This window comes from Takifugu rubripes, chromosome 8, assembly GCF_901000725.2.
Source record: "Takifugu rubripes chromosome 8, fTakRub1.2, whole genome shotgun sequence".
Lineage (NCBI taxonomy): Eukaryota > Metazoa > Chordata > Actinopteri > Tetraodontiformes > Tetraodontidae > Takifugu > Takifugu rubripes.
Window position 1 is genome coordinate 7,410,936 of NC_042292.1, and position 22,786 is coordinate 7,433,721.

At 49.5% G+C, this 22,786-nt stretch overlaps 4 protein-coding genes across 13 annotated transcripts in view; all 4 read left to right on the plus strand.

Annotated features, from left to right (window-relative positions):
• The first annotated feature begins 523 nt into the window (after positions 1-523).
• lancl1 (LanC antibiotic synthetase component C-like 1 (bacterial)) lies at positions 524-3,939 on the plus strand. The gene is made up of 10 exons (XM_003978319.3): positions 524-676; positions 1,003-1,113; positions 1,194-1,311; positions 1,572-1,782; positions 1,899-2,046; positions 2,237-2,383; positions 2,656-2,838; positions 2,972-3,148; positions 3,414-3,486; positions 3,563-3,939. Exons 2-10 carry the CDS (start codon positions 1,027-1,029, stop codon positions 3,637-3,639), a joined length of 1,221 nt encoding a protein of 406 aa, XP_003978368.1. The 5' UTR covers positions 524-676; positions 1,003-1,026; the 3' UTR covers positions 3,640-3,939.
• A 1,515-nt stretch (positions 3,940-5,454) lies between these two features.
• Positions 5,455-8,158, plus strand: mylz3 (myosin, light polypeptide 3, skeletal muscle). Its single transcript, XM_029840240.1, has 6 exons — positions 5,455-5,569; positions 5,951-5,978; positions 6,942-7,085; positions 7,200-7,370; positions 7,485-7,562; positions 7,635-8,158. Exons 1-6 carry the CDS (start codon positions 5,567-5,569, stop codon positions 7,661-7,663), a joined length of 453 nt encoding a protein of 150 aa, XP_029696100.1. The 5' UTR covers positions 5,455-5,566; the 3' UTR covers positions 7,664-8,158.
• Positions 8,159-8,894: 736 nt separating this feature from the next.
• On the plus strand, positions 8,895-12,126 carry acadl (acyl-CoA dehydrogenase long chain). Its single transcript, XM_003978321.3, has 11 exons — positions 8,895-9,067; positions 9,689-9,862; positions 10,051-10,188; positions 10,265-10,429; positions 10,506-10,572; positions 10,677-10,841; positions 10,925-11,026; positions 11,096-11,209; positions 11,327-11,454; positions 11,543-11,629; positions 11,729-12,126. Exons 1-11 carry the CDS (start codon positions 8,994-8,996, stop codon positions 11,820-11,822), a joined length of 1,308 nt encoding a protein of 435 aa, XP_003978370.1. The 5' UTR covers positions 8,895-8,993; the 3' UTR covers positions 11,823-12,126.
• A 316-nt stretch (positions 12,127-12,442) lies between these two features.
• Positions 12,443-22,786, plus strand: part of LOC101075053 (microtubule-associated protein tau-like) — a 32,369-nt gene continuing 22,025 nt past the window's right edge. For 9 of the 10 annotated variants that reach the window (XM_029840229.1, XM_029840235.1, XM_029840234.1 and 6 more), the window contains exon 1: positions 12,443-12,738. The gene's annotated coding sequence lies outside the window, so the exon portion shown is untranslated. The remainder of the gene's footprint in view (positions 12,739-22,786) is intronic. The other variant, XM_029840239.1, reaches the window with a different exon arrangement.

Genomic DNA, 22,786 nt, shown 5'->3' on the forward strand with positions numbered 1-22,786 from the left:
TGGGGCTCCCGTCTACATATTCCACATATTTTACAATCTTTTCATCGCACACACACTTTTGGAGGTCAGCATCTGTTCTTGCTGGTCATTTTAAACACAATTGGATTAAATTTTAAGGAACAGAGAGCTTTTTAATACCTCAGGTCCAAGAAATGGAACTCGAATGCGTTCACTGATCCAAAATCAATGAGGCTGAAATGCACCACTGGAGGGCCTAAAAGAAAAATCCATATCACATTTCATATATATTTGAAGACATTTGAAAAACCTGACTTTTCATCTAAAGTAAGTAGCTATATTAATTGCCACATCAGAGAGGGTTTTTTTCCTCCCTTTATTTCCTCACCCAAAATAAATCATATCTACATTTTAAGATTAAGATTAAGATTAAGATGGACTTTATTCATCCCCGTGGGGAAATTGAATTTTAATACGCCTTTTAAAGTTTGACAGATGTAGCGTAGTTGCTCATTAATTCAGTGACTTTAAAAAAAAAAGTATTTTAATTTGCATGGGGGACAGAGCGAAATACAGAGGCACAGATACAGATTGGATTCTCCGGAGTTGCAGTACCGCTCCCCTGCAGCAGGGGGAGTAGCGCCCAGCTGATGCGAAGAACACCACTAAAAAGACACAAATAAGAAGGTTTAACAACAACTGCGGTACGCTTGCTAAGGTAATGTCGTCACTACTTGTGCACACATGTTACAATTTTATCTGTTTTAGGTTTATAAGTATAAAGTAATCGCCGTTCTGCCTTTTGGTTCCTTATGAACCTAGCAGCTCTGGCGGCGCAGCTAAGCTAAACGCAGGTTTTGGCGAGCTAACGTGTTGTGTGGGTGTGTGAAGTCGTGCAGAGTAAACTCAATATAGCTTCATCCATGCGTTGCAAAAGACTCCATCATTTTCCTAATGTTCTCCACATCCGGCTCCCATGCGCTGTGTCGTGTGTCTTAAATGGCCTTTCCAGCTGGCAGACATGTTTTATTTGATGTGACGCAGATTTATAGGACAGTGCTGCGTGAAATGGACACCAGGGCTTTGAAAAATCCTTATCATGATTATGACGGGAACCCCGCGCTCACCCGGGAGTTGTTCGACTCCCACGGAAGGGTAAGGAAGGACGGGGAGATGGATGGGGATTCATGTACACGGAACTCTGCACCGACGTGTATTTCCCCTGCTTCTTTCAGCTCACACCAGAGTTTTCTCAACGGCTGTGCTGCAAAATCCACGAACTTCTTTCAGTGATGGAGAATGGGCTGAAGTCTGCAGACCCCAGAGATTGCACCAGTTACACCGGCTGGGCAGGTGAGGCCTCCCAGGTGTCAAGGTGTCATTAGGATGCCAATAAATTCCTGCTGCCCTTCTTAATCGTTTCTGCAGCAGGAGAGACATGAAATATGCATCATATGCATGCATTTTATAATTCATGCTTCGTTTTACCATATTTTATACAGCTAACCCATATATAATGCTGGTATTCATTTTGAACAGATCTTTTTCATTTGTTAACATTCCACTCTGAGCATATTAGATTGCCTGTTTTGAGCTGCTGTTCTTCTTGTCAGGCATCGCTCTGCTCTACCTGCACCTCCATGATGTGTTCAAAGAAGCCGCCTTCCTCCAGAGAGCTCGGGAATACATCGAACGCAGTCTGATGTGTTTGACCCGCCGCCATGATGTCACCTTCCTGTGCGGGGACACGGGTCCTCTTGCTGTCGCGGCTGTGGTCTACCATCGCCTGCAGAGGGCGCCAGAGACTGACGAGTGCATCAACAGGTCTCTTGTATACTATTTTATTTTACTCTTTAGGTATTTTTATTAACAAATGGGCCATTTGTGGCTGAAGATGATCTTGATCTTCACACGCACGCGTCCTTTGTTCTCTCTCCCAGGCTGCTGCAGCTTCACCAGGCTGTGGTAAAAGGCTCCGGTAATCTTCCCAACGAGCTGCTGTACGGGCGAGTGGGGTACCTCTACGCCCTCGTGTTTGTCAACCAGCAGCTGGGACAAGACCGGATCCCACTGCAGTACATCCAACAGGTAGGTCATCAACAAGAAACGGGAATTTCTTTCATGTTTCTTTCTACTAGTCATTAAGGGATGATCATACTGACTTAATTCTGGATTATCTGGCTCACACCGATGTCTGTTTTATGTCTAACTGGTCCCCATCGATTTTTTCTGACTCTGCAGATGTTTATGAGGCGGGATGTGTTGTTTCCTTCCTCAGATCAGCGAGGCCGTGCTTGTGACAGGTGAGGAACTCAGCAGGAGGCTGAGGATGCAGAACCACAGTCCCCTGATGTACGAGTGGTACGGGGAGCAGTACATCGGGGCCGCCCACGGCCTGGCTGGCATCTACTACTACCTGATGCAGGTGTACTGCTGTGGTTTTATTTTGTAGCATCAGGGGGTTTTTGTTCTATTTGGGTCGTCTTGTTTTACCAAATAAAATGTCTTAGACTCTAGGCTGATGGCGCTATTTTCTGTGTGGTAATATAAGGACCGAGCATCCAAATGTCCCCCAGTGTTTAGTGGAGGTGCTGGATTAGCAATGTGCTCAAAGCTAAAATACCAATGAGGGATTGTAGGTGTGTCCTCCAGTACTTGAACACTGACGTGCATCGTATTGACTCCGCCCCCATGCAGCCAGGCTTTGTTAGCGTCCAGGAGTACGTTCACAGACTGGTGAAGCCCAGCGTCGACCACGTGTGTCGCCTCAAATTTGCAACGGGGAACTACCCTCCTTGCGTCGGGGACGAGCGAGACCTGCTGGTGCACTGGTGCCACGGCTCCCCGGGTGTGATCTACATGCTGCTGCAGGCCTATCGGGTGAGCGTGCTTGAATGTGGCGTCACAGGGCCATCCTGTGGTCAATTTTACATTTTGGCTTGAACTTGACAAAAAAAAAAAGGCTAGCCGTTAAGCGGATGTTCTCCTCCCTGTGTTTGATCTGTCACCTCAGACCTTCGGGGTGCAGCAGTACCTGTTTGACGCCATGCAGTGCGGCGAGGTGGTCTGGCACTTCGGCCTGTTGAAGAAAGGCTACGGGTTGTGTCACGGCGCGGCAGGCAACGCTTACACCTTTCTGGCTCTTTACCGCCAAACGCAGGATCCCAAACACCTTTACAGAGCCTGCGTGGTGAGAGAGCATGAAAGAGACTCGGCGATGTTGAAACGGAACAGCTGCCGTCTAAGATATCAGACGCCAGGACGGGTTTCTGTGCCGCGTCTTCACGTTTGGGGCCCCAAACGACGCTCATTTATTCAGCCAGTCATGGTTGTGCAGCCAATGCCCGCATTCATTTCAAGGATTTAATTCAATGGTTTCAGGATGTAATGCACCATTTTCTTACTCCTGCATTTGCTGCAGTGCAGCACTCATCCGTCTGTGTGTCCCTCCGCAGTTTGCAGACTGGTGCATGAATTATGGGAAACATGGATGTCGTACACCGGACACTCCCTTCTCCCTGTTTGAAGGTAAAATGTCCCATTCACAAAAATCCTGGCTTTCTGGCGTGGAGTTAAAATTCCTGCATTGGGTTTGTGTTTCCAGGCATGGCCGGCACCATCTATTTCCTGGCCGACCTTCTGCAGCCGGCGAAGGCGAGATTTCCGGCGTTTGAGCTGTGAAATCTTCCTCAGGTCAGAAATCCTTGCTCCAAACCCAACGGAGAGCGGCATCGCTTCTCCTGGACGCTACCGGCTTTCTTTCCTTTATTTTTCTGTCATTGCCTCACTAAGCTCCATGAATCTCGAAGGTGAGAGGTTCTTTTGTTTCTTTGATTTGGTCTGTTGCTCATATTGTGTCCTCGGAACTGACAGAAAACTAATTTCCAGACTGTCACAACATCAAATTGCATGATGGAAGAAGTCAGTGTTGCGTTAAATTGTTCAGATTAATAAAAAAAAATAAAAAGGTGTTTTACATTCGTTGCTTTGTCGTGTCCATTTTGTGAGAAATTCGCATTCACACAGAGGCCCCAGCAGGGGGCAGCAGAGAGGCCAGATTCCTCAGCCAATCAAATTGAGCAAGACGATCTTCAGCATTTGTCCTGTATTTTTATTTCATTTATTATATATCCACTTTGGAGGGCAGAGAAATCTTTTCAGATCCTCTCATTTGTCCCAGTTAGACCAGCTGCTGCAGTTGGCTGGCCTACCAACACAATGCCATAGGCCTTTTTTTTTAATCCCGCTGCCCTTGTTTCATTTGGCCCTGACGCCAGTTGGACTCAGGAGGATTGGCAGGGTCATGGAGAGCCGGGGAGGATTTTAGTCTTGAGGAGCAGCAGCGTCTCCGCCCACGGCGAAACCAAACACGCCGCGCAGCAGCCGGAGTAAAAAATAGAAGTCATCTGTCCCAGGGCGTGAACCGTCGCCCGTGTCTGTCAGTGGTCCGCTGGCGCTCTGCTGGCTGCCGCCAGAGTCCTAGCAAGTCTGCCGGAATCTGTACGAGTATCGACACTAATACCGGATTATCTCATCTGTCTTAACCTTTAGTGGAAATAACAACACGGTTTCACTGTGAGCATCTCGCCGCTGACATTTGCTCCAGTAAATCCAATAAATATGTGGTCTACATAAACATCAACCTCCTCTGATACCTTTAAAGACTTTAAGCGTTTCAACAACGGCCAAATTGAGCGTCACCTTGAATTCCACATACATTCAGGGGAATTTACAGATATTGTCATTTGCTCTGCTTCACTCCTGTTTTGCCTTCTCAGCCCAGATGATATTGGAACCTGCAGAACTCTGAGTGTTTTTGATGTGCTGCTCTCAAACCCTCTCTGCTGGTTTCGCTGAGGAGATCCACTTCGCCATCAGGACCACGGAGAGCTCCGGCGGCTGCTTTGTTCTGTGCTTTTGAACTTGAATAAAGTCATTTGAAGCGAAAGCTCCGCACGGCCGTCCCGATTTTCCTTCGCCTGCCTGTTGCAAGAGGAGCCCGACGCGGTGCGTTTTTGTTGACTGAGACTTTGCTCTGATTTCTGCGTGTGCGACCTGGACCTGCTTTAAAAGGGTGAAACGCCACACGCGCTCGAGTGGAAGGATCTTTTCAGGCAGATTTTACGCGCTGCTGTTGTTTTCGCCATATGAGGAGGAGCTCGCTCTGTTTAAAAATATCACTTTGTAATGGAGCTTTCTGGGCTCGGAGCCCCTCTGAAACAGGTTTTCTCTGGTCGACTTTTCTACATTTTCACCAACCACACGTTAATGACGGGGGGAATCTTTCCAGGTGAAGTCAGTGAATTTGATAATCTTTGAGGAAACTGATCTTCAAACTCTTCAAAGTGGCACATGAGAGTCTTGACACAGTTATTTCTTCTTCTAAAAATACACCCCCCCCAAAGTCGTACCTCTGCTGCTCTCCTCTCCATGTGCCCTAAGAAAGTTAAAGATGTAGCATCGTGTCATCTGATCCGCCTGATTAGCATATGTGACATCATCGACTCGGAATAAATAAGAGGGGGGCTCTGTGCCTGGCTCAGGACCACTCTGTCTTGGGACTCCAGCTTCTCTTCTCCTTTATTTCCTCCAGCTCCAACGCTCCAAAATGGTGTGTACTTGTTTGTGTTTTGGACCGTCGATGGAGTAACTCCTCTTTTTGGCATGAGGGTTTTGGATACCTGCGTGACCAGTTAGCCAAGAATTAGGATGTAATTGGTAACGCTGAGGTCATGCTAAGGAGGGAATATTGAGTTGCCTTTTTTCAAATTTGTAAATTTCCAAATTTCAGAGACTTTGGCCATGAAAACATCTGCATTTCTGTGATGAAACCGCACACTTGCGTTGAAATATGTGCCTAATTTTACATCAGTCGTGAGATGATGACTTGGCTGGAAATGTTGTTTCTTTGCTAAATTCTTTCTCTGTTTTTCTTCTGTTTGTGTATTTCTCAATGTACACGTGCACTTTTTGGTGCATTTCCACGTGACAGACCGAGTACACGCCAGACCAGATTGAGGGTAAGTGTCCGGATCAGGTCCTGCATCTTTTACCTGCCTCACAAGCCCAACTTTGTCCCTTAAATAACACAAAAGTGCTAAAAGTAGCCAAAACTGTGAGGTGAATAAAGTCAGATTGGGATGCAGGCGGTTCTGGTACAGCACAGTAAGACAGACGCATTCCTTGGACTTGTCCAGCTGTCCAGGAGAATTTATGATATGTCTATTCTAAGCGTTGTTTTTCAGCCCTGTGGAGGTGTCAATCGCAAGAGTCAAGGTTTAAGATCTTACCCGAATCCCTCCTCCCTCCGGCCCCACCCTGGTACGAGGAGTCACCCGAAACTGTCAAAGTTGATCCTGTTCCTCGCCAGGTTCCACCGAGGCGACCCTTTGTCAACGTCGACTTACGCACAGCAAAAAGCTGCTCCTACAGATTCTCGTCCTGCTGCACCTCCCCTCGCCAGCAGATTAGGGGGTGTTAATTACATCGCCGTCAGCATTCCCAAGTTCAACCCAGCAGGGTCATGCCTCGATTTAGCCCCGGTCCGCGCTGTCGCTGTGTATCAGTTTGCTACTCCCAAATTCCTCCCATGAGCAAGTTGAGGCAAGAATAGTGGGGCGGGTGGAGTGTGGGCTCGTGGGAGGTGGGGTGTGGGGTGGGGGGGTGGGGTGGGGGGGTTGCCACAGCTGCTCCTGGTGCTGCTTTTCAGAAGCTGCGCTGGAGTATTAATTTTTCTGAAAGGTCAGGCAGAGTTTGGCCTCCTGGTGGGATTCACAGAGCTAGCTAGCCTTTACTACCCCTCGTTAACGGACGAAGTCTGCGGCTTCTGCTCTCTTTGATTCCACCTCAATCACAGAGTCAGAAACCCGTGGAAAAATGATCGAACACTAACTTGACTTGATGAACAATCGTAGCACTTAGTCCCAACTGTGCGCCTTTTTTTTTTTTAAATAACAAATTTCTGATTCTTTCTTCCTGACCAGACTTCAAGGAGGCGTTTGGTCTCTTTGACAGAGTTGGTGACAGTCAGGTGGCCTTCAACCAGGTAGCCGACATCATGCGCGCTCTGGGCCAGAACCCCACCAACAAGGATGTTGCAAAGATTCTGGGCAACCCTTCCGCTGACGGTAAGACTGCCCGACTGGCCGCCAGTGTCGATGACCATCACCTTTGACCTCAACCTTGGCGTGACTTCTGTTGGGTGAAGCCCCTTGAACAAACCTGTGATTCTGGCCCGACAGACATGGCCAACAAGAGGCTCAACTTTGACGCTTTCCTGCCCATGCTGAAGGAGGTGGACTCCCTTCCCAAGGGCACCGTCGACGACTACGTTGAGGGTCTCCGCGTCTTCGACAAGGAGGGCAACGGCACAGTCATGGGCGCTGAGCTGCGCATTGTGCTGTCCACCCTGGGTGGGTCTCAAGTCACCTTCCCCAAATATAGACGTGCAATAAATAGTTTGCTTAGCACTCGCGGCATGTGAAACCGATAGCGCGATCTTGACATGGATCCCCTTGGGTCTGCAGGAGAGAAGATGTCTGAGCCTGAGATTGAGGCCCTCATGACCGGCCAGGAGGACGAGAACGGCAGCGTGCACTATGAGGGTAAGCCTTGACTTCCCTCAGAGTTCCAAGTTCCCAATCCAAGTTCTCTAAGACAGATTTCCCTCTTTCCAGCTTTCGTCAAGCACATCATGTCTGTGTAAGAGGCCGGCAGGAGGAGTGCTGAGGAAACTGTAGCTCGTCTACAGGCAGCCCGACGGTGTTCAGGACATCAACAACGCCGTGCCAAAGACCAACCAAGGAAAGACAAGGACTATGAACAAGGGATATTGAAGCGAACCCATCTTGTTGCATTTTGTTTTCCTTTCATTTCAAACCCTCCTCTGTCTCGGAACATCTCCATCACCTCTCCGCTGTAGATCCCCACCTATCACTCGGCCTCTGCTCCCCCAGGGGCACGTCTCCACTTGCCGCATGGGGTGAGAAACGGGGGAGAAGGGGTGACCGCTCATCAAGTGAGGGTAGATCCCTCCCTTCCCACCGCCACCTCATTCAGTCACGCCATCACTGACCCAGCAATGCCAAAGGTGCTGGAGAAAGGTCGTGGTCAGACCGCCACACATCTCCCCACTTCCCTCAGAAGATTTATTTATTGTCATTCTGTTCATTTCAGAATAAACTTTTCCAACTTACATCCCATCTGGCCTCATTTGTGCTGAATTTCACATTCAGAGACATCTTACTTCAGATTATGTATAAATCTCATATCCAGAATCTTCATCATGATCCACCACCCAATTCGTGTCATGGTTCTTTTTAGAAAAGATGGAAAAAACAAACAAAACTGCTTCTTTATTTTGCAAAACAAACCTGCTGGTCCTGCATTCATCAGCCAGTAGAAGGCAGTATTGACCAAGAAAGTTCAAGCCCTTTTGGTTAAATTGTAAAATTCATCGTTAAATGATTTATTGTAGAATTTATTTATCTGAGACTAATTCACACAATTTGTACATTTACAAGCATTTATTGTTATATTAAACATTTTACATTATTGGTTCATATCGTAGACATTCGGGCATTATACGAAATTAATTCATTCGCTGTTGAAACGTTTCTTTATGAAATTAAATAACTTTAAGAAACGCAGGACTGTTTCTCCTCCATCCAGCCCCCTGTAAGAAAGTTCAATTTAAAGAAAAGCTTTAAATTTCTAAACCGCCACACATTTTAATCTCGCAAACTAAACATTTTTAAATCCACATTCAGTCAATATAGACAATTCTCAATTGTGCCTCAGTCCCAAAACGAATGTTTGTGTCTCTTATCATCGTCGCATTATTTTGAACAATACAGTACAATCAAATCAATCAAACGGACCGAGCTCGCCCCGCCCACACACCGCTGCGGACCAATACCCTTTAAGGGGGCGTGGTTATGACGCAGATAGCGGAAACAGGTCGCCTTCAGTTGTGGCCTGAGTGCTGATTTGCACTGTTGACAGGAGTGGAAGTAATTGTTTGTTTCTCATCAAACATGATCAAAGCTTGTCTTTTAGGACTGAGGAATGTCAGCAGGCGAAGGGACGCGCTAGTTGCGCTAACTACCAGGTGAGTGTGAAGGTTTCTGGCCTATAACTGGAGTTGATCTAGAAAGAATGGAAGTCTTGATTCACCACCACCTTCGTTTAAAAGTCTGGATTCTGACATTTTTTGTTCTGAATTATCGGATATTCTCGACAGAATGTCAAAAAGTTGGGGAAAAAAGGCCTTTGTTCGTCTTCACACTTTTGTCGATCGGCTTGGAACGAAAATGTTTGCTAATTATGCTAAAACCTGCAAGAAAACATGTCCATATTGACAGGAGAAATGCAGCCAGTGCATAGAATACACTCAAATGTTATAAATTAAACATTTTCCCTCCCAACAAATGAGTTTATACCAAACCTAGACCAACGTTACAAAGGTGTTTTGCTTTCAGAACCAATTAGTGCCCTTATGTCAATGTAACTATTCTTACACTTGTTGTGTATCCCATATTAAATATTAATTAGCAAATCTGAGTATGTTATTGTAGCTGCAAGAAGCTAATCCAAGGTAATATTACTGTTGTTGAAAACGGTGAATTTGCAGCGTATGTTGCACCAAGAACCCAAAGCATGAAGACACCACTGCACACAGATGTTAAACCGTCTCCACTGGTGTCATGGATCGTTTCTATGTTGCGTCCAGGCTGCAGCACAGTCGGGCGACGGAGCAGCTCGGCCCCTCTGCGCGTCCAGAAAGCTCCTCTGCCAAGACCATGATGGACATCGGGACACGACGCATCTTCACCGAGGAGCACGATATCTTCAGGCAAAGCGTCCGGCGCTTCTATCAAGAGGAAGTGGTTCCATATCATAGCGAGTAGGTGGAATCAGCAATTGGGCATTCTCTTGGGTCGGCTCCATTCCGTGCCTCTCCTGAACCGAGCTATACTGCTAAAAGGAACATCTTTACAAAAAAACAACAACAATTAGATCCATAAATCCTCTCTAAGCAACTGCAAAAACTGAAATGTGATGTCTCCTTATTGTCTTCCTGTCCTGCTCCAGGTGGGAGAAGGTGGGTCACGTGAGCAGGGAATCATGGGAGAAGGCTGGCTCGCACGGCCTGCTGGGAATCCTCATCCCGGAGGAGCACGGTGGCCTCGGAGGTGACGTGTTTTCTGCTGCGGTTACGTGGGAGGAGCAGTGAGTCGACTCTTCTGAACCTTCGCTCCAATCGGAGCTGCGCTTTAAAAACGTTGGCCCGGTTCTTCTCCGTCAGGATGTATTCCAACTGCACCGGCCCGTTCTTCGCCTTGCACTCCGACATCGTCATGCCGTACATCAGCAACTACGGCAGCAAGGAGCAGATTGAGCGCTTCATCCCTGAAATGACGGCGGGCAGATGCATCGGCGCCATCGCCATGACGGAGCCGGGCGCTGGCAGGTCGGGATCAGAGCGCCGGAGGTGTCCCCGCGTTTATCCAGAACGTTCCGATGAAGCCTTTGACCTTCTCTTTCAGTGACCTTCAAGGAATTCGGACGCACGCCAAGAGGGACGGCAGTGACTGGATCCTGAACGGCAGCAAGGTGTTAGCATAAACGTGGGGCAGCCGTGGGGGGTAACGGCACATCTGCTGCTGTCCAGGGTCTCCTGCTCTGGTTTTAGCAACTCTTTCTCCATCCTGATGCAGGTTTTCATCTCCAACGGCTGGTTGGCCGACCTGGTCGTGGTTGTCGCTGTCACAAACCGCGAAGCCAAGTCGGCGGCCCACGGCATCAGCCTGTTCCTGGTGGAGAAGGGCATGAAGGGCTTCAACAAAGGACGGAAGCTGGAGAAGATGGGTCTGAAGGCCCAGGTACTGGAGCCTTCTGGGCGCCCCCTTATGTGAGTCCTGCGGCACTCAGCGCCGATCACCGTGTCTATGTTTGCTCGTTGAAGGACACGGCCGAACTGTTTTTTGAAGACGTGCGACTCCCGGCGAATGCTCTTTTAGGAGAACCCAACAAGGGCTTCTACTACCTGATGAACGAGCTGCCGCAGGTAAACGGACGGGAAGCGAGGGCGAGCAGACGAGCCGCATGCTAAGCCCAACTTTTGTGTTTGGCGTAGGAGCGTCTGGCGATCGGGGGCTTGTCCTTAGCTGGGTCCGAGTTCATCTTTGAGGAGACCAGGAACTATGTGATGCAGAGGAAGGCTTTTGGCAAAACCATCGCTGACCTGCAGGTCGACCGAAGACTTTGTCTTGTTTGAGTTACATGTTTTTGGGTTGTTTTTTTTTTTACTTCTGCTGTTTATTTTCTGTCCTTTTTATCTTCCTGGCCGGGCTGAAATGAATAACAGACTGTGCAGCACAAGCTGGCTGAGCTGAAGACGGAGATCTGCGTTGGCAGAGCCTTCATAGATAGCTGCCTTCAGCTCCACGCTGAGCACCGACTGGATTCCGCCACAGCTTCCATGGCCAAATACTGGTGAGAGCAGCTTTTGTTAACTAGTCCCTAATAAACTCCGCGGAAGAGTTTGCTCACGTCCTGTTTTGTTTTTTACGGATCCTTCCAGGGCATCTGAGCTCCAGAACAAGGTTGCCTACCACGGCGTGCAGCTCCACGGAGGCTGGGGCTACATGTGGGAGTATCCCGTGGCGAAGTGAGAGCGCCACAAGTTCAGCTGTCTATTGTTGCAACTGCCAGGTTGTTCGCCGGGCTAATGTTTGCAGACCATGATCGGCGTGATTTGTCTTTTCAGGGCATACGTGGACGCACGTATTCAGACGATCTACGGAGGCACCAACGAGATCATGAAAGAGCTCATCGCCCGCAACATTGTCAGCAGGATGTGACGGGCTTTTAATTCAGAGGTCTAGAAAACGGTGGATGGGTTCTTTGGTCTTTCAATCATGGATGGACTGGTTGGACGGTTGCATAATTTAATACATTTGTATTAGAACTTAACAAAATAGTATATGTTCGGCTTGGGATTGTCTTCCATAAAAGGTGCATAGTGCCTTCTCAATGATGTTATTACTGTCTGGTTTTAGAGATGGTTCAGAAAAAACTAGCAGCAATCATAGCTGGAGAAACAGCAGGTTTTCCTTATTGTTTAGTAAATAACTTGAGATACAATACAGGTTTTGGAATGATGAAGCACTGCGTGGTCCTTTATATTATTTTACATCATATTCACACCAAGTTTTATTCAAAGGGCGGCACCTGTGCGTGTAATGTCTGTTTCGATCACTAGGTGACGGCAAGGTATCGTAAAAGTAGCTTCTGTTTGCGGCGCACTTTTATCACTTCTAAGTTTGAAATTGATAAAAATATTGCATATCCACGTGTATTCATTTCTAATGTCCGCAGAGAACATCAAACATTAAAATGTGGGATTTGAATTGGATACCTCTTTCATTCATGATTAGGTTCGCATGATTTGATGGAGGGGTCCACAAAAGCTGCGCTCTCCATCCGCGTCGCAGCCCCCGATCCTCCAACTCTCCTCAGCAACAGCCACACCCCTGTCGGTGCCTCAGCTCCGCGCTCACTTCCCGACGCGCACGCTGTACCCTGCGTCCGCGCGCGTTCACGCGCGCACTCCAGCGCCGAACACCACGCGTTTCAGCCCTGATGCGCATTTTCTTCAGCATTTACGGTATCCGGGAGTCACAGCGCCCCCCCCCCCCACACGAACGCACGCACGCCGCTCATTGTCGCCCTCCTCTCGCAGGCGTGTTGGTGCCGCTCCGCAGCCTGAGCCTCCAGGTAAGAGATGTTTCCTTTATTTTCTCTGAACAAACGCTCCTCTGTGGCCGGTTTAACCGCCACCAGCGTTGACTCGTTTGTTTGATTTAGCTCCGAGCAGCTGGAAAACTTTGTTGCTTCAAGTGTCTGCTTGCAGACCTGTCCTTCAATCCTCCACGCTTGTGCAATTACGCGTGAATTAAGAGAGATGATCTGATGGAATGCTCCTCACCGGCTTCGCCTCTGAAGCCTGACTCGTCCTTCTGTGGGTGATTCTTGCGAGGTGTTGCGCGCCGCGTCCCGATGCGCCCCATCTCGCACCAGCCTGCGTCTTTTGTTCTGGTCCTCGCCTGCGTGGTGCTGAAACCGACCCCCCTGACTGCAGCAGGGGCGCGCATCACCGTGCAAAGTGGGGAAACCCTGCAGAGGTGTGTGTGTGTGGGGGGGGGGGGGGGATTTTCGCTATAAACCGTCATCCCGGCGCGTCTGTGCGGCTCCGGGCCGAGCCCGCGCCGGTGGGGAGGGGAGTCGCCCTCCCTGGAGTTGGCATCGCGTCTGCCACGGGCACTGTTGCAGCCGGACGCGCAGCATCTCTGACCCGTTCAGCGTCGGTCGGAGCCTGCAGGGTGTTATGTTTGTTCTATACGTTAATCCTCGCACGATAATCCAGAATTATCTGGAAGAATGGATCTGCTCCAGACTGTCTGCTCCCGCTGCAGCGCAGATTTCCCCACATGAAAATCTGTCCTCTGGCTTTCCGGCCTTGGTGCATTCCAGTTTCTGTCTCCGGGGAATTCAGTTCGGGGCATCATACATCATGAAAGCAGAGAGCGGATGCTAATATGGCTCCCCCCCCACCATGAGACCCTCAGTCTCATCTGCTGTAATATGATACTTACTGCTGGTTTTTTTTGTCTTGTTTTGTTTTGTCTTGTCTTTTTTCCAAGGCAAAGCCCCTCAGAAAAGACTTACATGGGTGCAGATGCTAAAAATCAAGAACCAAATCAATTTTTTTTCCTGGAAAAATCCCCCCTTATGTTAAAATTCTGAGTTTAAGGTGTTTTGGTGGGAAGCTGATGTGGTTTTGGTTTGTGGGATCAACAGTCTGCTGGGGTCTGCTGGGGGGGTTTGGTGATTCAACGTGTTAAAACGTGAAATAAACCGGTTCTACGCTTTGCTAACCGCACCTTTTCCAGGTGCGAGAGAAATGTTGTAGAACAATAATAAAATCTGCCCAGAACACGAAGAACCATCGTCCCTCCCCCTTCGTTCTGGTCAGATTGGTGGCGCCAAAGTGCATTAAGGTGGGTTTGGGCCGTCTCTCCTGCAGGGAACCGGCCAGATTGGGCTGAGTCTAATCACCGATGGAGTAATTGAAGTGACCCTAATCACCGGACGACAGGTTTCCTTCGTGTCTGTTGCTTTACTTTCAGCCCTTTTCTGGGTTTCCTGATCCTGACGTGCCGCTCGTCACGCTGGAACGGTGCAGTCAGCTCTGGTTTGGTACCAACGCCGCAGAACCGCTCGCTCCTCAGTGGAAATGGAGACATCTGTCATCTGGGATGGTGCTTCCTCTGAGGGATCCCCGTCACAACAATCCGTTTTTTTAGCGCCAGGCAGTCGAGGCAGACCTGGTTTCTGACCCCGGGACCGAGGTCCAGGAGGAGCTCAGGTCCTCTCCTGCTCGCTCCGTCTGAGGCCTGTCAGCTCTCAGGTGTCTAATGGGAACTGGCAGAACTCCTAATCTAAATCGCATACGTCAGAGGAACCAACTGGCCCACTGACCCGCATGTGGAGCAGAGTCACACGTGCACACACACCCTGAAAATGATGTATCTAGACTGAACACGCACCGTTAGCCTAAAGGTGCCTCGACAGCCCGCCCCCCCCTCCCGAACCCAGCCGTCCATCAGCAGGAGGGTCCCCCTACATGAGCCTGGTCCTGCTCAAGGTTTCTGGTCCTGCTCAAGGTTTCTTCCTGTTAAAGGGGAGTTTTTCCTTGCCACTGTTGCTTGTTGGGGGTCAGGCCCTGGGATTCTGGAAACTGTAACAGACCCTCTATAAAGATTGATTGATTGATTGATTGAGGGCCGTAAAACGCGTGAAATTCTGATATTCACACAATTCTGCCGCTCCTTTTGGGCTTTATTGTTGCAGCTGTCACCATATCAGCCGTGTTAAAGGTCCAGTGTGTGGCTGTGCTGATGGCACCTCCCCTCAATAGTCCCACCATCGTGGCCCTCTGATCCTTGGGAGACCCAATGCGGAGGAGCCCTGAGAGGAAAAATGTACAAAACCAGATTTTTTCAGCTCGTACAGCCAGTCGGGAAGATCCAGGAAGGCCCTGGATTCTCCCTGACTTTGAATTCCATTGATGTGGCCCGAGGATTCGCCCAGTCCTCCTCCATCCTGGCTCCGGCTCGCACCCTCTCCGTCTCCAGCTCAGCCAAACGAGGCGCGACAGCCAGTGTCCCATTTTCATTCCTCACGGACGACAAGATCAGGAAATGAGCTTCCTCAGATATCGGGAGCTTCTCCCTCGCCTCAGAACAACGCTGGAGAAAATTGCCAAAGACCTTCAATATTGCCTTGTGTCACCCGCCCCCCCCAACGTGGCTCTCTAAGGCAGGAATGAGCCGCCGAACGACCACGCAAGGCTTCAGCCGCCCTGTTTTAACATTCTTTAGATCGTGGCGTCACACCTCTAATCAGCCCTCCACAGTTCAGGCAACTTGACCTGTTGGCATATCTGGAATGTTGTTGGTTGCTTTAGGGGGACAGCTGTGTCCTGCTGGGGTGTTAGCATGGAGCGAACCCTGAAAACTGGTTGGACTTGTGGGCTTTGGGGGATTACTGTAAAGGAGAGCCTGTAAAGTAAATATTTAGTGACGTTCTGCCGTAGGTTTCAGGGGACTTATCTTATTTTTGTTGGTTAAACATTGATTCAACCATCCAGCAGAGACGAAACTCTTTTGGTCTGAACGATGATGCTAACGGCGACACTGCAGGCCAGCCTGTTGTTGTCGGACTGTAGCCAACCCCGGGTGAAAACCTCTAATGAGCCCTAGCTTCTGGGCCCAGGGCCTCTTATTAGCCTAGCGTAGCAGCTAAGCCGCGGCGCTCCGGGCTGTTATTAGTTTCAGATGTGGAAGCTAAACAGCTAGATTGTTTTCTCCCCATCCATTTGCAAACTGCTCTCAGGCAGAGGCTAATACACCGGCCGACGCGTTTGAATCAATGAGCCTCATTGTTCAACGCAGACGCTCAGTCACGCGTCCTATACGTTAACGGTAGGGTCTGCTTTAAAGGTTGTTTCATCACACCTTCCAGAGTCACCTTAGCTCCACATGTTAGCACACATTTATGCAGCGTGTGATATAAATGGGGAACCCCCCTCCAGTTGACAGGAAGTGCCACACAGCAACTCTGTAAATCCAGTGTGAAGTACAGAAACAGATGGACAGAACAGCAGGTTTTTTTTACTGGACTGTAACAAGGGTCCGAATGAGAGTCTGTGCTGGACTTCCTGGCAGACTTCCACCAGGAATCTTTGACTGTCGCCGCCATTGAATGGTTCTGTTGAGGGTCCCGGCAGTAGATCTTGCATCCATGTTTCACCAGAGGTCAAGGTGTCACTGTCCAAAGACTTACCCCAGAAATGAGGAGCTAATCCTCACTGCTTAGCTTAGTCATTTCCTGTTTCTGGAATCTGTAACGTTGTTCACGCTTTTGTTGACGTGTACACAAACCAGCTCATCTGAGGTCTGGTAATTAAGATTTAACCCGCCCAAATGCTAAGCTAAAGCAAAGCGGTGTCTTATTAGCATTTTTTAGCAGCATTTAATAAGCATTTCTTTAACTACGTAGCAGGCTAGCTTTGGTTACAATTTTCATGCTATCAGTGTTTCTAAACTGCATTTTTCATTCAGATTTTAATCCCCAATCTACCGAACACTTCATACAGGACTCTCATTCATAATTGTCCTCTGACTGCATGTCTGCTGCACCATTGGGACCATCGTGGGGCCCCCTCACCACAGCAACCCCTGCCATGGAAACCAGTCCCTCAAAGGAATGAAGCCTCTTGAGTCCTGGTGTGTGGACCCTCTGTGCCGCTCCAGCTCAGGCAATTCCTCTTCTGTTCTCTCTCCTCTTGTCCTCATCGTCTTTTTTTGCCCCATTTTTTGACTCTGAGAACACCGGAAACGTGAAAATCCCTCCACTTCCTCTTCATGGGAGCAGCCGTGGTGAGTTTAAGTGCACGTAAAAGAGGGTGTTTGCCTCTGGAGGAGGAAGGGCCGGAGATCCAGCGCCTCAGGCAGCCTCCATAAATCAACGGGCATAAATCTGGTCACGAAAAGGAGACTGATGGATTTATTAGTGCTCTGACCGACGTTTTCAATGGCCTCTGGATCATCATAATATAATATCAGGAATCTCATTAATGCAAACCTATCAGCTGTCTGTCTGTCTGTCTGTCTGTCTGCCTGCCTGTCTGTCTGTCTGCCTGCCTGTCTGTCTGTCTGCCTGCCTGCCTGCCTGCCTGCCTGCCTGCCTGCCTGCCGTCAAAGCTGCCCCAGTCCTGATCTTATCAGCAACAAGTCTTGATTTCTATCTGTTTCTTCCATCTCTGCCGGCTGCTTCCTGTTTTGTGATCAGATTCAGGTTTTGCTTACTGGTCCTCAGAAATATGAACATCATTTCCGAAGCTAACGCTGTAATTAGCTTTATCTCGGGCTAAACCTCTCCCGCTCTAAGCCCCGCCCAGTTCTTTTGGCGACTCACTGTAGGTCGCCAGTTATTGATTTAGCCTCTCTGGGGCTTCCTTTCCCTCAGCTCACCTATCCCCCAGTTAGGAGGCAGGATGAGGGCGAGACCCCCTGTGGAGCTGCGTGTCCACATTCACATGCTAATTCCCAACCATCTGCTTTCTACCTCTTGAAGCTCCCCTGTCTCTCCCCCCACAGCCTCGAGGGCTCGCCAGGCTGTTTGCCACCTCTGCAACCAAACCCGCAAACGCCACCCCCGTCTTTGTCCCCTGTGAACGAGCTCCCCGAGCTTAGGAAGCGTGTAAAGAAGTCTCCACCTCCACGCAGGAGTAATGACTCCGGAATAATAGCCCTCTTTTTCTGCGTGACCCCTCACATCAGCAGGTCAAAGACACTTCCAGGCAGATGACTGAATGGCTGCTGGGGCAGCGTTGCTGGCTAATCGAGACGAGATCTCCACATATTTACAGGACCGCCGGACGCCGTCCCTCTGACTGGGAACCTTCCTCGTCTGAGTGGCGACTGATGCGCGTGGGACTGCGCTGGAGCCTGAAGCCCCAGGATGACGCAACCGTTTTTTTGGCTGTCTTCGTCCAGAGTTCCCCCCACTGACGCTTTTAGCACACGTTTGGAATGAATGTCTTTCTTGGAATAGAGACAAGTCCCGGTTGAACACAGCTGCAGCTCACGGAGACGCCAGAACGTGTTCGTAAAACCCGTCATGAAGCGGTTATCGGCTCGGACTCGTTTAGCCCCTCAGATGTTTTGACTTTACCAGATCAGACTTTGTGGCCACCCCCCCGGAGAGCCGTTTGGACACGGAGTCCTTCCGATCTCCGATCCGGCCTCGCGTAGCATCGAACAGAAGCTGAAACGAAGGAAAGAAAAGCGAAAAGAGGAGCTTCGACTTCCTGTTGACGTCAGGATAGTTCAGAGAATCTGGATTCCTGATGTTTGTGGTGTGAATGAGCCAAATGCATGACGACAGTGTGCGATTCGGCACCACGGAGCCATTGAGAATTGCTTAATTTCACTGTACATAACTGTAAATTTCCATGACTTCGATGCCTCTGGAATGTCGGAATGTCGAAACCCACTTTGTGAGGCGGGAACTGATGGGTTCTGGTCCCAGGTCCTCTAAGGTTTGTGTGAACAGCCTCCAGTTTCCCACTCCAGATGTGAGCAGGTGACAGCTGGAGGGACCTCCATCCCGGCTTCTCCGGGCTAGCTCAGCAGAGCTCCATGCGCTTCCGAACAGCCAGTGAATTCATTTCATCCGCAGAATTCACGTGTTGACGAGCTGCTTCCTGTGCCGGGCCTGAACCGTAAACATCTGCAGGAGGGAGACGGTTTAATCTGTCGTCACATCTGTCCTGCGTCGCTCCGCCCGCGTCTGTTCGGAGTAGGAATTCCCGCCTGGGCGGGTGTGTTTTACATGCGCGCTGACGGTGGCTGCGTCGCCACGGAGACGACAGACGAGCCGTGAATGTGAATGTTCTGCTCTGACAGCAGCTCAGCCCGGGGAGGGACGGCCTGGACTCGTCCTCGCCGCTTCCCTCCCTCCGGCTGCGTCTTCACTTCCACTCAGCGTTCTGGATTTTCGCTCCACCTGCTCCCAGAACAGGTTTCACTTCTGACGTTTCTTATCTTGGAGTTCGCGCGAAGTTTGGGAGTTTTCTGGAACGTCGTCCCGCCACGTCGAGGGATTGTCTGGCGTTCGTCCCACGTGTCACATGTCCTGCTGTCTCGGGGTCTCGTCATGTTTATGGCTCCTGACAGATCGTGTCAGGAAACGTTATGTCTGAGTCACATGACCTCGGGCCATTAGACACCAAGCTAATCCGGCAGGATGACCTTTACTGAAGGTCATATCCAACGTATGTTCACCGTCATCCCTTTGATCCTTTGATGCTCGCTCTTCAGGGACGTGTCCTTCGCTGAAGTTCAGGTTTAGGCAACGTCATGACCTGGTTGAGTTTGAGGACGGAAGTTTGAACGATGTCCTGGAATATCGACACCTCTGCAGCAAGGTTCCGTATCTCCAAATCTTCGTATCTGCGAACTGATCTCGTTTTGGCGGCTTCTCGCCACTTCAGCACGCGCAGCCTCGTGTCGCCCACCGTTAATGGGAACTAGAGATCCGCCCCCCCATCCCAGTACTCCCCCCCCCCCCCCCCCCCCCCCCCCCAGCCTCCTACAGCAACCACAGCGTTTCCGTATCACTTACGTTAACAGCAGAGCTCCTCAGTGGGAAGCAGCGGATGGACACTAATGTGGACAGAGGAGAGACGTGAAAGCGCATCGATCCTGTTGTCCATCTGACCATCAACTACAATTTAAGCTACAGCTTCGGTTGATCGTGGCGGCGATTGACGCTCGGCTACAACAGGATCCGCAGCTTTAAGCGGCAGAGCCGGAAACTTCCGTCCTCGCCGCTCTTACATTTACGACCTCACCATTTTCTCCTGAAATAAATCTGCTGATCCAAAGTTGTCCGGACCTTTTTTAGATCCCCGTCCTACATCATATTCCTGCCCAGCGTGTAATTATCCAAACTGGGCGTGCAGTGATGCAACAGCCTGATTTAGCGTGTGTTCTGTGTCCACATGAAGACTGTGTTGACGCTCCTTTTTTTAGCAGCAGCACTCCAAACATAACAGCCTTTCTCTGAGTCTCGCTGCATTTCGCTTCCCCCGACGAGCAGCGGCCAAAAAAAGTCAGCATCATCTCGTCCCTGCGCCTCCGAGCATGACTCACCCAGGGATTTTGGGGGGGGGTTGTATGGGTGGAGGAGGAGGTAAAAGTGCAGCCTTGCGTGGATGCTGTCCTGACGGGGCGGTTTCCTGCCAGTTGCAGAGTCGCCCCATAAGATTTGACAGCTGTGGACCTCAACTCTGGGGCGTTTCTCTGCGTGTTTTCACTTTCAATTGACCTGGACGCGATTTTGGGCACGCTAGGCTAAGACGTGGCGACTTTGTTGTCTTTGTTTGGTTTGTTTTAAGTGTTTATTTCTTGCGTTTGCAGCGTGTATCCTGTGTCCGACATTCATGTTAAGCGTGCATGTATATGGACTACTGTGGCGTCCAAGCCCCTCCCCTCCCCGACCCTGATGACTTCCAGAAACTTCCGCTCCGCTCTCAGTGACACGTGTGTCTTCTCTCCTCCAAAATCACACAAGGCTCATTGTGTCTGAAATATTGCAACATCTGGATTTCGCAATCGTTTGTCAGATTTATTGGAAGTTTTACTGGAACCTTTGGCTTTATTTTGTTTGATTGTTGTGGCTGTTGCAGGAGAACTCCGTCAGCCTCCACCAGTATATATTTACAGAATGCTGAGCCCATTTAGCCTTTAGCCCTTTAGGTAACGTGTTTCATATGAATGCTAATGCTAAACATCAAAGCCTTTGGCATGACTCACGCTCACAACGTGTCTCAAACAGAGCATTTGATGAAACGTGATGGGATGTGATGCTGAAGGCGCAGTTACAAGACGAGGCTTCATGGTTGCGTGATGTGTTGCAGATGTATTAAGCTAGCCAGCAGTGACTTTTGATGCCCAGAAAGTCACTGCAACCTGTCTGGGTGCTACTTTCAAGCAGGTGACGAGCAGACAACAAAGCTCATCCACAAGAACGTCCGGCATGGCGCTACAAATGAGCGCCAAACTGCTCGGACGTGGCGTTAAAATGATGGCTGAGTGCACTCCTGTCTGTCACTTTTTGTTTTTATTTTCTTCTCTGCATCATCTCTGACCTTTCCCTCTGCTACTGTTCAGTGTTGCTTTAGATAAGGATCATGAAGAAGACAGGAAAAAGTTTAGGTAGCTGTGATTAGCTAACCACTTGGTCTTTTAGATGTCTTACTGCCAGTGTTGTGCTTCTCTTCTGTCAGAAGGTTTGTTATTGGCTGGCGTTAGCGTTTCGAGTCTCACCTATCGCTAACCAAATATAATCAACCCTGAGTTAATGTATAGTTACTCATTTGGACACTATGGGGGGCAACATTGAGCTGCCCTAACGAACAAGGTCTCCTCGTAGGACTGAGAAGTTTACTATGTCGTGATGTTTCCAGACTCTAGCCCGGGTCTTGAACAGTAGCAAGCGTATGAGTTTAGCTCAGCTCGTAGGGATAACTTCAAAGCCCACGACTACGCCCTGTGGTTAGCGTAGAGCCAAGCACGCCAGTTGTAGCTCACACGCAGACGCTCAGACAGGCAGTCGTTTATTCAAACCTGTAAAGAAAATAAAGTTTACAGCTTTCTGCCCCACTCTCCCACAGTGGGAGCATCCTCCTCCTCCACCCGCAGTAAAAAACAGTCGCCTCACTTCCTGCTCACTTTTAAACAGGCCTCGCACGCAGGCATTTCACTTTTGCGGAATTTCCTGAGATTTCCGCGTTTCGGAGGGGAACGACCGTCTGACACGGGTGAGCACAGGCGGTCTTCATCTGTACCCACGCCGACGATGCGACGGAATGCAGCCCCCTCTGAGGCCTTGATGGGCGGGAGACAGGAAGCATCGCTTTCCATCCACGCACGGCTGGAGGATGGACGTGCGTATGCTGTCTCCACGCCTGACGTGATGGAACTGACCCCTGGCCCATCAGCAGCATTGTGTTTGACCTTTGACCTTCTCAACACATTAAGTTTGAAAGATGCTGAAAGCTGATTGAAAAAACAGCAGAGGATCAGAATGAATTTAGCTCTTCCAAAGGAAACGAGTCCACATAATGAACATTAATGTATTTCCTGCTATATCAGCTGACTCAGGCTGAGGCAGATGATTGGCTGCAAACCTTCGGTCAGACAAGTAATTAGATTGGCTAATTAGATTCGCAAGGTCGAAAATGTATTTTGAAAGCAACTCGACCAAACCAGCAACACGTCACAGCAGGTTCTACCTCTTAAAGCAGAGAGAGAGCTGTCTGAGGGCATTAGCATGCTATCGGCGGACGAATCTCCTGTCATTGTCACGTGAACGTGCTAACTGACGGTTAGTGCTCGGGACATAATCACCATTGTCATCTTGAGTTTGGGTTTCTCAGCAGGTGACGCGTTGTGAGGGAGGCATTAGCCCTTAGCCCGCTTATTTTGAAGATTGTTCAGAACTCTTTAGGAAATCCTGAATTTCTTGGACGTTCTTCCTCTTTTTAGGATGAGCTTGGCGACCTTCTGTGTAAATTTTGCGTCCAATGTTTTTCGTTTGACAAATTCCTCAGTTCCCTTCGGCGTTTCTAATTAGCATAATAGCATTATATCACTGCAGCCTCAAAACAATCCTCTTAGTCTATAACCACAAT

Excerpts from the sequence above, each read along its gene's own strand:
- lancl1 (XM_003978319.3), top strand. The coding sequence starts at position 1,027 with ATGGACACCAGGGCTTTGAAAAATCCTTATCATGATTATGACGGGAAC. Across the intron at positions 2,047-2,236 it reads CACTGCAGTACATCCAACAG|ATCAGCGAGGCCGTGCTTGT; the intron begins GTAGGTCATCAA and ends TTCCTTCCTCAG. Across the intron at positions 2,839-2,971 it reads TGCTGCTGCAGGCCTATCGG|ACCTTCGGGGTGCAGCAGTA; the intron begins GTGAGCGTGCTT and ends CTGTCACCTCAG.
- mylz3 (XM_029840240.1), top strand. Across the intron at positions 7,371-7,484 it reads CATTGTGCTGTCCACCCTGG|GAGAGAAGATGTCTGAGCCT; the intron begins GTGGGTCTCAAG and ends TTGGGTCTGCAG. Across the intron at positions 7,563-7,634 it reads CGGCAGCGTGCACTATGAGG|CTTTCGTCAAGCACATCATG; the intron begins GTAAGCCTTGAC and ends CCCTCTTTCCAG.
- acadl (XM_003978321.3), top strand. The coding sequence starts at position 8,994 with ATGATCAAAGCTTGTCTTTTAGGACTGAGGAATGTCAGCAGGCGAAGG. Across the intron at positions 9,863-10,050 it reads GTGGTTCCATATCATAGCGA|GTGGGAGAAGGTGGGTCACG; the intron begins GTAGGTGGAATC and ends GTCCTGCTCCAG. Across the intron at positions 11,027-11,095 it reads TGATGAACGAGCTGCCGCAG|GAGCGTCTGGCGATCGGGGG; the intron begins GTAAACGGACGG and ends TGTTTGGCGTAG.